Source organism: Polistes fuscatus, unplaced genomic scaffold (genome assembly GCF_010416935.1).
Source record: "Polistes fuscatus isolate 324 unplaced genomic scaffold, CU_Pfus_HIC Scaffold17, whole genome shotgun sequence".
In the NCBI taxonomy this organism is placed as follows: Eukaryota; Metazoa; Arthropoda; class Insecta; order Hymenoptera; family Vespidae; genus Polistes; species Polistes fuscatus.
Window position 1 is genome coordinate 3,269,629 of NW_025113075.1, and position 15,816 is coordinate 3,285,444.

Here is a 15,816-nt window from a genome sequence, read left to right on the forward strand (position 1 = left end):
TTAATAAAAAAAACTTCCCCCACAAAGGATCGAACACTGACTAACCGCGCGAGAAGCGAGAACGCTACTACTGACGCTATCGCGTCACTTGATATACAGTCAAACTTAAAATAATTTAAACATTTATACAACAAAAGTCAAAACTTTAAAACCTTTTTTCTCAAAAACGACTGCGCATTTTGAAAAAACCCTTTACCACGGTAACACCCTAAAAGTATACTACTAATATACCAAAGCTCGTTAAGATCTGTGGGGGTCCCAGTTTAAGGTCCCCTTGTTAGTCTACAAAGGTTCTACCCTTCTGACCTAAAAACAAGATTTGGCTAATTAATAATTTTCTTATGCTAATAGAGTTATCTATGTTTAAACTTATCATTGTTTATTATCGTTTACATTTATATTATAATTATCATCATTATCGTCATTATGATTGCAATTGTAAGAAAACTATATATTGAAAAATCGTATACATTTATAATTATAAATTTTATTGTAATAGAATTAATAAATAATTTTTATCGTATCATTTTCATCATAATCGTTTTTAATATTATAATTGTAAGTAGGTCCGTGACTGATGATAAAATGTACTTCTTGCCTTGCATTCTGAAAACTTGAGGATATTCTCTATGCTCTTTAAAATTGGAAATATGTGCTTTTTCCTGAAACAGAAGAAATTATTAAACGGTTTGAGAAATATTATTATATAACGTTTCATTGTTATTCCAAACATTTTGTGTGCTGTGTAGCGTTCCTCGAGACCATATAGGATATACCAGAATAGATAATACTTTTTTATTTCACAGAAAGTGAAATATGAGTAGATGATCCGATTATATATAATATATACTTAGTTTATATAAATAAAATAGTATTACTATCTTATATATATATATGTTTATAAGTTATCTACTATTATAGTAGATATAACTTATTGTCTTATAATGCTTTATATTATAATATAAAGATTGATTTTTTACAATATAATAAAAAAATTTTTGCATTAGTGAGAATAGCTTTCAGAAGGAATAATTACTTTCCAATAAAACTTACTATTTTCGACCAAAAATGCATCCTGTGTAAAATTTTGGTTGATCCTTTTTGTTTCGGCATATTATCATCAAATTTTCCAATATTTAATTATACATCTTCTGATGATATAATAAATTACGAAAATTACAAACACAAGGAGCATAAATAAGACCAAGATTATTCTGTTCACTGCTGGATCTGTAAAAGAAAACAAATTAATTAAACAAACTCTTTAAAATATATAATTGTACGTCAACAAAAAAAAGGACATTCATCGATTTGGTGCATTTAGATGTGTATTAGAAAGACATTTGATTGTTATGTTTATGTATTGGTTGCCTAATTGAACAGACGGGTTGTCAGAATTCCAAGACTGTTTGTTAATTAAAATGAACATACACATAAAATATAACTACAGATAAAAGATTCACGAATGACTAGATATACGAAAAAATACAAAAACAACTAATCACTATATTCAGACAGAGTTAAATTTCCTTTTCTTCTATACACTCTACACCTGGAGCAGTCAGAGTCAGTAGCTGTCAGTGATCTAATTTTTATTCTAATTATTATTTGAAACTATTTTGAGAGCCAAGTTCCTTATTATTTGTTCATTTCAAAATGTTCTAATTTCCCAAAGTTTTAAAATCTTTCATATACACATATATATATGTAAAGTGATGTCTATGTATAGGACTTTATAGCGTTCGTTTGGAAAGCGAAAGTTTCCGGGTTCGAATTTATACATGTTAATTTATTATGTCAGTAAAAATTACTTATAATTATCACCGAGAATTGATTGTTTATTCTTTTATTAATGAACAAAAGTTAAGACTACTTTCAGTTAAGTATAAATGAATTGATTTTATATTTGTACGATCAAAGTAAATACCAAACAATATCCTTATGAATTTAATAATAAAAGTTTCACTAAAAAATGCTCATCTAATAATGTTTTTTTTGAAAGAGCTATTAGTCTATTTATAATCATAAGAACTTTGCTTTCTTTAAATAATTTTATTAATTTTTATAAGATAGGCAAATTTAGCATGCTTCTTATTTTTAAAAATGCTACCTGCATTCATTGACATTTATTAATATTATGTTATCTGTTAGAACAACAAATTTTAATTATCTTAATATTAGAATAAATGTATAATACGTATAAGAAGAATGCACGACTTTAGTGCGCGCCTAGCTTCCACATTTCGGGACTTTTCAAATAGTTACTGTTTTGTTTTTTTGGCTAATAATGCTTCACTTTCTTGTTTCAAGTACTTTACTACTAATTATATTTACACAAACACACGTAAAATTGATATTGTTCGTAACAGAGGTATTTTAATTATGATATGTTAAAACTAATTAGGTAAGATGCACATGGAAAATCTTAACACATTGAGCGCCGGCCCTGCATTATTGTAGGTTTCTTCTTTTTACAATATATAAGCAAGTTTTAAACGTTGAATTATATTGTTTATTTTTTTTTGCATTAGTCTAATTTTTAACAATCCATAGATAATGTTCTGTGCAAAATTAAATTAATAATCACTCTGTAAAGATTAATTTGAAAATCAGTATCTGTTTCTTTGTATGACAAACAATGTGAGCGCCGGCGTTCAGTGTGTTTATATGTCTTTACTGGAATATTTGAGTTTGTTTTAATTTCCGAAAAATGTTTTAAGAATATATATAATTTTTACTTACTTATTTGTACTGTATGCATATGAACAGGAGGCATGATTGTATTATTATTGTCTATTATAAAAATAGATACTTTCAGAAAATATAACTATTCGATACGAGTCGTAGGAGAAAATGAAGAGAACTGAAAGAGAATGGCGAAAAGGGCGCTTTTAATGGTTTGGAAATATGATAAGAAAAGGGCAAAGGTACGAACTTGATATTCAAAGTTATTACTCATTTGGTCTTTTGAACGTTTATAAACTTTCTAAACAATTATTTAGAATGACAAATACAAATTTCAGAAAGTAACCTTTAGTTATATAGATATATAACAATTAAAGATAACGAAGGGTCAGGGTATAACAGTACAATAATTCACACAAGATATTTTGTATAGATGTAGAATCAGTGGTGACTCATAGCTTGAAACCATGAAAGTGCTGCAACTTTCGAAATAGAGGTATACATTTGAAATCCAATGTATACGTGAGATTCCAATTCTATAATTATAATCATCAATAATCCTAATAATATTCTAAAATAAAAACTATATCAAAATTTATATCTTTAATTATAACTTTCAAATATTTAAAAAGATGGATTATAAATACGATAAATATTAGAAACATATTATACTGCTGGTATAACGATGCACGGTGTGTCCAAATCATGAAAAAAGTCAAAATCCAAAAAGATAAGTTTAGATTCTGGTGGAGCAAAGTAAAAATATAACTTTATTAGCATAACAAAATTATTAACGCTTGATTTATGTGATCTGTCAATTTGACGAATTTCAAATTTTGAAAAGAAATACCCTAAAAACTACAGGATCTATTTCAACTACTTTGTATTGTAAATTAATCATTTCACCGAGAGAATTTATACACGCAATTATCTTTTTTTTCACCTTCAAATTTTTTAAATCTGTATGTATATAGTATGTATACATCTATTTTTACGAAACTAGTCAAATTGACGGACTATACATATAATCTCAAAAATGATCTTTATATTAGGTGTACAAATAAGTTTCCGCCGTTTTAATGTAGATAGCGCGGCGCGGAGTTTCCGTTAACTTTCGCAGATGATATCCTGCTTAAAAATTAGTTTGGACGTTTAAGAACAACATAACCTATTAATATTATTGATTTCATATTGGTAAAATATAATTTTTTTTTGTTGAAAATGTCCAAATTTTAGCCAAATAAGCGTCATTTGCGGGAAATATTAGTTCACTTCTTTAATATAAAGAAATCTGCTGCTGAGGCGCATCGATTGCTCGTAGAAGCATATGGTGAGACTGCTTTGAGTGAGAGAACGTGTCGTGAGTGGTTTCAAAAGTTTAAAAACGGTGATTTCGACGTAGAAGACAAAGATCGCAGTGGAAGGCCAAAAACTTACGAGGATGCAGAATTGGAGGAAATATTGGAGGAAGATTCATCTCAAACACAAAAAGAACTTGCTGTAACATTAGAAGTCACTCAGCAAGCAGTCTCACATCGTTTAAAATCATTAGGAATGATTAATTAACAAGGAAATTGGGTTCCGTACGAATTAAAGCCGAGAGATATTGAACGCCGATTATGCTTAAGTGAAATACTGCTTGCTAGACATAAAAAAAAGGGTTTTTTACATCGTATCATCACTGGTGACGAGAAATGGATACATTTTGATAATCCAAAAAGAAGAAAATCATGGGGATTACCAAGCCATGCGTCAACATCAACAGCAAAACCGAATATTCACGGAAAAAAACTCATGCTGTGTATTTGGTTAGATCAGCTGGGTGTCGTGTATTATGAGTTGCTTAATCCGAGCGAAACAATCACCGGAGCCCTCTATCGAACACAATTAATGAGATTGAGCCGAGCTCTGAAGGAAAAACGCCCTCAATACTATTCTAGACACGAAAAAATTATTCTCCTGCATGACAATGCTCGTCCACATGTAGCGGCTCCCGTGAAAAAGTATTTGAAAACACTTGATTGGGAAGTGTTACCCCACCCGCCATATTCACCAGACATTGCACCGTCCGTTTATCACCTATTTCGGTCCATGGCACATGCTCTGTCGGAGCAGCGGTTCAAATCATATGAAGATACTAAAAATTGGGTTGATTCGTGGATAGCCTCAAAAGACAAGGAGTTCTTCCGACGTGGGATCCGAATGTTGCCTGAGAGATGGGAAAAAGTAATTGCAAGTGATGGACAGTATTTTAAATAACCTTAAAATTACCATTCTTCTAGAATAAATACTTAATTTTTAATAAAAAACGGCGGAAACTTATTTGTACACCTAATATATTTGCTTTTTTTCGTAAAATCTTTCGATCCCTTATCTTTATTGAGCTGCGATAATGCAAAAAAAGTGATTTATATTCCCCCGATTGTTCACTTTTTTTGGAAGTTATACTTCTTTTAGCGCGTTTGGGAAAATGTGATGAGAGTAAAATTTTGACGAGCGACATGGAAAAAATCGACACCACGAAGTTTGCCGATATTTACGATGCACGGCAAAGCGATTTCAAATTTACGGCATGTAAATTTTGACGATACCTATATCTTATTTTGACAGCGCTAACAAGTATGTTTACCTTTCATTTGTTTCTTTTTCTCTTCGTTCTTTTTCTTTTCCTTCTTTTTCTTTGCTTTCTTATTTCTTTTTCTCGTTATTGTCAAGTAAGCTTAATAAATTTTTTTTTTTATTTTTTCAAGAGTATTTTATAATAATTTTATAGGAAATGTAATTAAAAAAGAAAATGCATTTTTATTATAGGAAGTTTGAATTCATCGTTAGCTAACGATATAAATTTTATTAAGAAATCAACATTATTACGCAAGTAATAAAGTTACGAATTATAAATTAAATAATATACAATAAATAAGAAAAATTAATTTGTATATTATATCAATACTGTACCGGATCGAAAATATCCAGAAAAGAATTTATATTTATTTTAGCTAAAGAATTAGCTCCAGAAGATAAGGAGAATATTTGTCAAGGATCAGACGTTTTCTTTCTATCACTTTCGATATCAGAAGTGTGAAAAAGTTGATAAGTTGGCTACTGTAAGAAAAACAGAAGCAATAATTCTTGTATGTATTGTAAAAAGATAGTGTGTGCGAAAAATGCACGTACAAGATTCAGTATGTTTGTAAAATATGTGCGCAATAAATATGACTGCCGTATACCGTTAATATTTTTGTTAACATTTCCTTGGTAATTTGAAAGAAAAACTTTATTACTTATGCGTATAATTTTTTAAAATGGATATTTTTGTTTACCTATCAAGTTAACGGATGTTCGGAGATCAAGAGTAAATAATTTCGGCAAAGTTTTTTTCAATAAATTAAAAACGTATTATCGATTTTTATAGTCACAATAATTATATATAAAATAATTTATAAACATTTTAAAACCGTAAAAAAATATGCTAAGACCTAATCTTATATTCGTGGATTTTATATCGTAAGGCAAATCAGACTAACTCGTAGATCATAGACAGCATTCGGCCCAGCGTTCCAATAAATGTCATATAAATGCGTCAATTTTTTGAAAACACTGTTTTACTTATGTACTAATTTTTGTTTTTTTTTTTAAATTCCCACATAAATTTGTATATTTGCTGTAAGGCAGAAGAAAATTGTTGTTCTTTAAACGTGGCACTGAAGGGGGGGGTGGGTCAGCAGATCGGATTCTATTCTCTTTAGGAATCCTTCAAACGCCCACCATTTGCGCTAAAATCCTTCCCCTCTTCCACTCCCTTTCTCCTATAACATATGAGAATACTCTTATATTTACTTATTCTTATTCTTGTGTTTATTGGGGAATCTTCTTAACGTATTTCTTAATAAGACTTTTACTTACCATAAATATAAAATTCTTCTGTATTCTTACGGTTATCTCTGTCTTCAGCGTAAGACAAAACTTTAATCGACCAAATTTTATGCTAAACGAGAATTTCGCGTTTTTCACGTAACAATTGTAACATCAGTTTGATAGCATAAGCATCGAAAAAAATAAAAAGAAGAGGAAATTACGACACAGTTTTACGTCAAACGGAATATAATGTCTTTTAGGAAGCTTGAAAGGAATTCAAAGTGAGTACGAAATAATTATTTTTAATATTAGTTAATTCTTCTTCTTTTTATTAGGACTTTGTCCTGTTATAATAGCTTTTTTTATTGCTATTTCTATGAGCGATTTATTGTTTTTACCAAGGGTAGGTTGCTAGCCTCATCCACGAACCTTCTTCTTTTTATCTGGGCTTGGGAACAGTTCTAGATGTTAACTAGGCTGAGTCTTGGCGTCAACGGCACACGGTATTCCTAAAAGCGGTTCACCCCATCCAAGTACTAACCGTGCCCAGTGCTGCTTGAATTAAGGGGTTATACGCAGTTAGGATTTTCAAAAAATCGATTTTTTTTTTTGCATTTTCGGAATGTACATATATTTAAGTATATTCTCTGAAAATTTCAAATCGATCCGACAAATATTCTTCACTTTATGTAAGCTGCAAACAAAAATTTTTAACTATGTGTAAACGTCTCTTTGAAACTTTAAACGCGTTTTTCTCAAAACGGTATTTTCAAAGTCGGTGATCTCGATTTTGCAAAAGCGGCTTAACCGATCAGTTTCAAATTTTTACACAATCTTCTTAGATATATTCCTCAGGTATTAACTATCAGGAAAAAATTTTAAAAAATTTATTACTATTTTTTTTTAACAATTTAGAACGAAAATTTTAGTCAAAAAACACACTTTTTTTCAAATAGACGCCATTTTGTCAAAAATCAAAATTTTTAAAATTCCTCTCGTTAATACCTGCATTAATCTATCCCTTAAAAGAATCCACCATAGTTTTTAATTTCGGATAATCCAAACCGCCAAAATGGAGATCACCGCCAAACGTCTTTTTTTAGAGGACGTTCAGGAAATCATCTACAGGAGCAGTGCAGATTAATATTTTTACAGAATCGACGCGCTATTGTATTCTCAAAAGTTCACTCTATTTGAATTACCAACAATTTTTTTTGAGAAATAAAAACTGTTTCTAGAAAAAATTCATGAAAATACGTCTTTTTCGAGCCTCGCAACTGCGTATAACCCCTTAAACAAATCTCTACTATGACATTGAATTATACTTCTTTCACATTTGTTTTTTTCTCAAATTCTTTTATCTTATAATTTTTATCACGAGACTTATAGGTCGCGTTTTTTGATATCGCGTATATAGTAGAGAGCAAACATATGAAATTGTTGCATAGTATTCTACTCGATCGACGTGCGAGCAGTGGTAAATTCTACTTGTTGCCAGACAATATGAGTTTATTTTCTGTATTTTTCTTTCAATCATTATGGCAATCACAGATAGAAAGTGTTTATTTTTTATTGCATTTGGCTGTAAGTAATATAATTACCTTATATTATTTTATATTTTGAAAGATTTTTATAAACACTAAATTTATATAAACTTGATTTTTTGTTCTATTTAAAATGATAAGAGTAGATGTCTTTAATGATGTAAGTTTTTTAAAACAATAAATCGAATTAGCTTTTCCAGAATATTAAAAAAAATTAAATATGTAGTGCAGGAGTTTGATAGAAAAGGCTTCAATCAGAATACAAAAATCTTAAAAAATATTTTTCGTGGAAATCAATTTATAATTCATCGGCTTACCGTATGAGGTTTTACTGTATATCAAAATAAGCGATAACGTTATTATTGACATGTACAAGCAGTTTTAAATAGAGTTATCAAATTTCGGAAATTCCGAGTAAAAAATTATCTTCTGAAAAAACTTTAATCTTTAATGTATGCTGAAAATTTTACTGATATATCTTACGTTCGTTGTATATATATGTAAATGTTAATTTTTTTAAATAAAATCCAATAATAAACTGAATTTGACAAATGTTGCGTCGGAGTTGACATAAGCAGAAAATAATTTAGATTCCTAACATCAAAATAATTAGTATTTTTATTAAATAAAAGAAATATGATATTTATAGAACAATAATGGATTCATAAATAATTTATTGCACGCACATACGATGCCTTTCGTTACAAGAAATAGAAAATCGGATTAACGTATGATTATTAAAAGTCAGTGAACTTGGAAAATAATATTATTTATTTTCACGAAGATAGAAAGTACTCATAAGTATCATGACAAGATTAATTGTATACAGTGATTGTGAACTTTTACGTGCCAATATACAAGCTGATTTGAAAATTATCATCCCGAGAGTAGAAAAGAATTAATATGATAGTAATGAAAGTAAGTAGGAGAAATAGTTTTCAAAACCCATTAGACTAGAGAAACGGCCTACGACTTGTAAAAAGTAATTTACGTCACATAACGCAGTAACTTTGCTGAAAGGGACGAGTGGGGGTAGTTTTTTGGTCAAACTAGACCAAAGCATAACTAGTACCAAAACATACTAGGATATTTAAAATCTGTTAACTAAATATTGTTCGGGACGTCACTTACTATGACAAAATATATCAAAATATAAGAACTAAGAAACCGCTGCTAGAACTGTATTTACGCAGATTTCTGCAACATGGAGATCTCTGGTGAATACAATAAACTCATGATGAGGAAAAGTAAGGGTTACAATATGATAAGAAATAAAACACTTGATTGAGCCAATACAAAGTGTAATACTTTATTAACTCGTGAGGAAAAAGCCTTGCGGCATAAAAACTCTGGTTGATAAATTAGATATAATAAGGAGTTGAATAAACCCAAAGATTAGACACGTGACTTTTCTCTCGCAAACTTTTTTGTATGAGGATTCAATAACGAAATAATCTATCGCTAATCCATAGAAGTGTAAAGATCGCTTTTACACTTCTCTTACTCGCTCTCTGATGTGTTTGCCTCTTTCGCGGTGATAACCTTCATGAAAGGATAAAGATTGCTTATACTCTTCGTTTTCTTTATCGGTTTCTTTATCTATTCTTTAGTGGTTCTCATTGTTAGTCGTCGTAGATGTGTCGTCGTAGATGTCCAGTGGAAGAATAGGTCGAGTGTCTTTTCTAGTGACTCTGCAGGACGTAGGAAATACGAGTACGAGGGGTGAGGGCGTAAACATTAGCGCTTTAGGAGTAAAGCGCGCATATCTAACACGGGTTAATATTCTATGGTCACTACCGATCCTACAAGAACCCTTATATTTATCTTCCCGATTATTTTTCAATGAAATTTGCTTGTACAGTACCTTGGTCTTTGAATAATATCAGATTCATAATCAGCGATGCCAAAAACTCTTAAAAATTTATTTTCAAAAACAATTAATACGTCTCCCGTCAAAATTGAATTTAGCATAGAATATGTATGCTGGCGTAACTCGTTATTTTCTGTTAGAGAGTTAAAAATTATTTATTTATTACCAGTTTTTTCCTATTGCACTGTATAGTTCTTTTCCAATAAAGCTTACTTAATAAATGATAAAATAGTTAATCAATTGATTTCATTTTTTAGCTTTCTTAACATTCGTACAACCTTTAAGTAGTGCAGAGAAAGAAAATACTTGCATAGCGCCTCCCCAGCCAGATAATGGTAGTTGGAAATTACTTAATTTTGAAAGTTTTACACTAAGTGAAGTACACGAAGGTATATTATTACCTTTTAAATCTTCATTGAAATACGAATGTAATCCGGGCTACCTAATTTGGGGTTCCAGTATTGCAACATGTCAATTGGATGGAAATTGGGAGAATATTCCAGTTTGTAGAGGTAACAATTAAAATTTAAACTTTATTTTGACAAAATATTTTTTTTCCTAATTATTTATATTTTTTATTAAATATTCTTTATATAGTAAAATTTTATTTTAATACATAATCAGAATATTTTCGTAAATCATAGGAGCAAGATTTTTAACGTTAGCTTTATTTTCATATAATCTGCACTATTAATTGCTACATATTTACTCAATTTTAATTCATTACTAGTCGCTATAGTTAAATTTAGCCTGCTTTTTTTCTCTCTTATAATTTTGTAAATATTAATTAATTTATCGATTGAAACAATTTTTAGTTAATCGCATTAATCGTCTGATTCTTAAGGTTGACAATTGTAAATTGCTTTTTGGAAATATTATATTACACTAACAATAAGTATTATATATTAGAGTATCGTTGAGAAGTAATAGCAGTGAAATATAAAATTTGTAACATTTTTTCGAATTAAGCATAATAATTTCTATTTTAATCAATTTTTTAGAATGTCATATATGTCCAAATTCAAATCGAATTTTTGTAAACGGCGAAAATAATACCGAGTACTGTAATTTATGGAGTGCTCTTTTATATAAACAAAATACAGACGGATGGACGGATTTCATTTGCGGAGCAACAATTATAAATGAAAACTTACTTCTTACCGCAGCGCATTGCATCTACGACAAAGTGGACCGACAGACAAATAATCCAAATAAATATTATGTAGCTGTTGGAAAAATTTATCGTGACTATGATACTGCTCTGTATGACCTGCAATATCTTATAAAGTCTAGAGTATGCAATATCTAAAAGAATTCGCTATAATATTAAATTAAATAATAATTGTTTAAAATAGTCTATGCATTATGAATAAACTGATAATAATAAAGTTATTAATATATTATTTTTCAGGTGAAGAATATTTACATTAATAGCGAATATTTAGGAATGGAAGGAAATTTTACTGCAGATATTGCCATTTTGGAAATCGAAACTCCATTTGTATTCTCAACTTGGTTATTACCGTCTTGTTTTGATTATTCATTTACTGATTCTGGAGAATACTTTCTCCCAGATAATTTTATACCCATTTCTAAATTTCACAATGGGAATTATATGGGGCATCAATTTTATGCTTATGTTCCATTTGATCAATGCAAACTTTCCGATAATTCCATTGAATTAGAAAGGTACAAGACAATGGATAAATTTTGCGCTTACTCTCTACATGGTTGGTAACAAATCCAAACCGATATACGAAATGAAAAATGTAATTGATAAGATGTAATTAATATCTGTATTTTAGCAATAATCTACAAGGGTATGGACGGAAGTGGACTAATGGCTAAAAAAAATAATGTGTGGTATCTAATAGGAATCCATTTTAACTATTTCAAAAAATTATGCGGTAGTTGTCGCTCTTCATACTCTCTTTTCACGCGTATATCCAGCTATATAGGCTGGATCCGAGCTACAATTTTACAAATAGAAATATCTAAACTACTTTCCTCGTCTCGTGTTACAACTGTAACAAGAAAGACCTCAGAAACACCTGTCATATTTATATCAAATCCACAAAATACTACAACCAAATCTTCCTCATGCATCACAAGACCAATTGTTTGCGCGGTACCTCCTCAGCCAGCGAATGGTATTCGTCAATTACACGAGTCACAGTGCCAGTCACAAAAAGACTGTGATGTGCAGGAGGGTGTAGAATTACCCGCTGGGTCCCATTTGATTTATAGTTGTTATCATGGATACAAAATAAATGGTTCCCGTGACGTATTTTGTAGTTTAAACGGAAAATGGATAAATATTCCAATCTGTATTGGTAAGATTCTTATTTTGAATATTCTTATTACAAAGGTTACTTCAATATTGCCATGTGTATATTATGTTTTCTGTATTACTTTAAATTACTTTCGAAGCAACTGTATCTATTATTTTAGAAATACATTGTGATTCTTTGGTTTCTGCATCAATATCTGCTGATTGTACATATAACGGCGAATGGACTTCTTGCGAGTCTGCCATTCAACCTGGAACAGTAGCTAAAATAAGTTGCAGAATTGGATATAAGCAATGTTCGACTTTCCTATCAGTACAAAGAGATCAAGTTAGATGTAACGATAAAGGTCAATGGTCACCAGATCCTATAAAATGCATTCCAGGTCTGCAAGCTTTTAATGTTCAATTCGGGAAGACAATATGACATTATAATTTTTTCTGATAGAAATAACAATCTTAACCCTCTATGGGCCCGTGTAACTTTCAGGTCACATTTCAATTTATTGATATTTTACCAAATAATTATGCCTTTTGTTGTAAAATGTCGCATAAATCTTAATTCTTTAACGTTGTCATGACAACCAGTATCAATATTTATGACCGTTGCTAGCTTCTTCAGTCTGAAATAACAAAGTAAATGCTGTGCAAACTGTCCGGAGTACGTATAAGCGAAACATTTTGATTGAATTGATATTATTTGAAATTCTAATAGTGATTACGAAAGAAAAAAAAGTGCACATAATAGCTCTGGGTACGTATATCAGTAACAACCTATTTGTTTGCATTTCAATTTTCAGTTTGTCATTTTTTTTATAATAAAGTTTTGTAACTTTGAAGTAACAGTGGGCCATCATGGCAGATTTCGGTACATTTATAATAAGGTTATGCTTTCTTCCGTTATATAGTAAAAATATACAATCAACACATGGGTGGTGTAGATTTAGTTGATTCATTGATAGCATTCTATCGAATAAAAATTCGATCAAAGAAATGGTACCACCGCATTATGTTTCATTTGTTAGATTTAGCGGTGGTCAATGCTTGGCTCTTATATAAGCGAGATTGCATATCGCATTCTGTAAGCCCCAGCCGTCAGTATAGTTTATTGACATTCAAAACCGAAATTGCATCTTGTTTATGTCAGGAACGCAAAGGAACCCAAAAGAAAAGAGCGCGTCTTGCTTCAAGCGAAGTATATAAACAATTGCAAAATAAAAGAAAAAGGAGATCAAATTCAATACTACCTGTAGAAGACGTGCGAAAGGATGAAGTAGCACATTGGCCAATTTTTTCGGATAACAGAGGACGTTGTAAAAATCCCGGATGTAAAGGAGTTCCAAAAATTAAATGTTCCAAATGCAATGTCCATTTATGTTTAACGCCAAGTGCAAACTGTTTTGTGGCATTCCACGCTTAAGTTTTCATAGACACGGTTTCAAACATTATAGGCCGCTGTGACTTGAAAGTCACATAGTGTAATTACTGCAATAAAATTGTTTGAACCGAAATTTTTTGTTCTCATTTGCATATATAGGTTTATAATTGCTGATTTTTTGTTCCACCAATTTTTTTGGATTTAAAACAAAAATTCGGCCCATAGAGGGTTAATTTTTCATTCAAAATGAGTTTTCTAATATCATATCGTTCTATCGATAAATATTGCTTTAACTTTAACATAGTAAAATTATCTTTAATAAGTTTAAATTAAATAATTACATACCTAAAATTTTGAACTTTATCTTAAAACTTTTTTCTTACTTGAGGTAGGGACTATTATTTATCCTTTCTTAAACACTTTATTATAATAAAAATAATTTACACTACGATATTTTGGAATATTTATATTACTTTAATATATTTTTGTACATTTGTCTTTATTTGTGCGCAAATATTAAACACAATAATTTTACTTTTAATACATATTCTAGTATGTGGATATATGCCAACTCAAAACGCTACACCGTTAATTGTAAATGGAATCAATGCTAATTTTGTCCCTTGGCATGCTACCTTGTATGAGACGAAACGATTAAATGGACCAAAAGAATTTATTTGTGGAGCAACAATTATAACAGAGAATTTTCTTGTCACCGCTGCTCATTGTGTTTTCGATGAAAATAATAGAAGAGTAAATGACCCTAGCAAATATTACGTAGCAACTGGAAATAAAGATCGTGATTATGATTATGAACAGCATGATCTACGTTTCGTCAAAAAAGCTAGGGTATGAAAAAGAAATAGTCTATCTAATGCTTAATAATTTAAATCTTCAAAATAAATTATGTAATTTATTTATTGTCAAGTGTATGATATATTATTTTCAGGTAAAATATATTTATGTTCATTGTAATTATTTGGGCTTATTAGGGAATTATGCTTATGACATAGCTCTCTTAGAAATTGAAGTACCATTTGTATTTGCACGTACGTTAATACCAGCATGTTTAGATGGTACTTTTATTGAGTCTGGACTTGGAGTTGTTGTAGGATTTGGTTTTACTGCCTCTGGGTCATCCAGCCCTCGTCTCCAATTAACAAAATTACCCTACGTGTCTGATATACAATGCAAAGCTATAAACAATTCTGTTATATATGAGCAGTATATAACGAGTGACAAATATTGTGCGGGCTATACAAATGGTTGGTAGTAGATAAAAATCAGTACGTAGAATGTAACATGTTCAAAAGAGATATGAAATGATTAATACATTTATTTTAGGAACATCTGTCTGCAATGGTGATAGTGGAGGGGGATTTGTATCTAAAGATGGAGAATTATGGTTTTTAAGAGGTATTCTCAGTATTGGAACTAGTGCAATGTTAGAGGCAGGTACAGTACTTTGTGATACTCATTCTTATTCTCTTTATACACGCATTTCTTACTATTTATCCTGGATACGAGACATTATTTATAAAATAGAGCCGACTGAATTGTACATTAAACACTAAAGAAGTATCAGTTAATACTGAGAATTGACAGATTATTATCTTATCACGAAAACATCGTAATAGGGTTTTCAGAATGCTAGGCATTTTATTCTGAACGAATTGAATCAGTTTAATACTGAATATAAAAACAATACAAAAGCATTTATTATATGAAATAATAGTCGTTTTTTAAGTGACATACAGTTAATATTATATAGATTCTATTTCTATGCTCACGACAAATGTCAGTCAAATTATAAATATTTATGTGTGAAACTTAAGACGTAGATTACGGAGTGCGGTTAGTATAAGGAGTCTGGGTATCTATATTTTCGGAAATAACTAGAAACGATTTTCTTATAAGGAAAGCAAAGGAAATGTTAGTTTTTCTTTTGTCGCGTTGTGATATGGTACGAGTATGACTGCAAGAGGATGTATGAATACGTGTGCATGCGTGTTTATGGAGTACGGGACCGTAGACAGGTCGGTCACAGGATTCGTTGTTCCTCGTGAGGGTGCGAAGTGCGGATGAAAAAGAAAGGAAAAGTTCAGAAGAAAGACTGTACAAAGAATTGACGAAAGACCATAAAGGGGATTGTACGTATGTATAGGAAACGGAAGGACAAGAGAGATGCATTTGTAAT

General features: G+C 30.4%; 2 protein-coding genes across 2 annotated transcripts; both read left to right on the forward strand.

Annotated features, from left to right (window-relative positions):
• The first annotated feature begins 9,288 nt into the window (after nt 1-9,288).
• Nucleotides 9,289-12,668, forward strand: LOC122515362 (limulus clotting factor C-like). The gene is made up of 6 exons (XM_043632678.1): nt 9,289-9,331; nt 10,212-10,466; nt 10,956-11,248; nt 11,366-11,684; nt 11,760-12,287; nt 12,406-12,668. Exons 1-6 carry the CDS (start codon nt 9,289-9,291, stop codon nt 12,666-12,668), a joined length of 1,701 nt encoding a protein of 566 aa, XP_043488613.1.
• A 582-nt stretch (nt 12,669-13,250) lies between these two features.
• Nucleotides 13,251-15,708, forward strand: LOC122515363 (coagulation factor IX-like). Its single transcript, XM_043632679.1, has 4 exons — nt 13,251-13,569; nt 14,173-14,468; nt 14,569-14,884; nt 14,964-15,708. The coding sequence occupies exons 1-4, from the start codon at nt 13,251-13,253 to the stop codon at nt 15,191-15,193; spliced, it is 1,161 nt and encodes a 386-aa protein (XP_043488614.1). The 3' UTR covers nt 15,194-15,708.
• Nucleotides 15,709-15,816: the final 108 nt, after the last annotated feature.

What these genes read in the sequence shown, in the direction of transcription:
- LOC122515362 (XM_043632678.1), top strand. Translation starts at nt 9,289, where the DNA reads ATGGAGATCTCTGGTGAATACAATAAACTCATGATGAGGAAAA. An exon ending in TAAACTCATGATGAGGAAAA is followed by an intron (nt 9,332 to 10,211) that starts GTAAGGGTTACA and finishes TTCATTTTTTAG; the next exon opens with CTTTCTTAACATTCGTACAA. An exon ending in TTGCGCTTACTCTCTACATG is followed by an intron (nt 11,685 to 11,759) that starts GTTGGTAACAAA and finishes TCTGTATTTTAG; the next exon opens with CAATAATCTACAAGGGTATG.
- LOC122515363 (XM_043632679.1), top strand. Translation starts at nt 13,251, where the DNA reads ATGTTTCATTTGTTAGATTTAGCGGTGGTCAATGCTTGGCTCTTATAT. An exon ending in ACGTTGTAAAAATCCCGGAT is followed by an intron (nt 13,570 to 14,172) that starts GTAAAGGAGTTC and finishes TACATATTCTAG; the next exon opens with TATGTGGATATATGCCAACT. An exon ending in TTGTGCGGGCTATACAAATG is followed by an intron (nt 14,885 to 14,963) that starts GTTGGTAGTAGA and finishes CATTTATTTTAG; the next exon opens with GAACATCTGTCTGCAATGGT.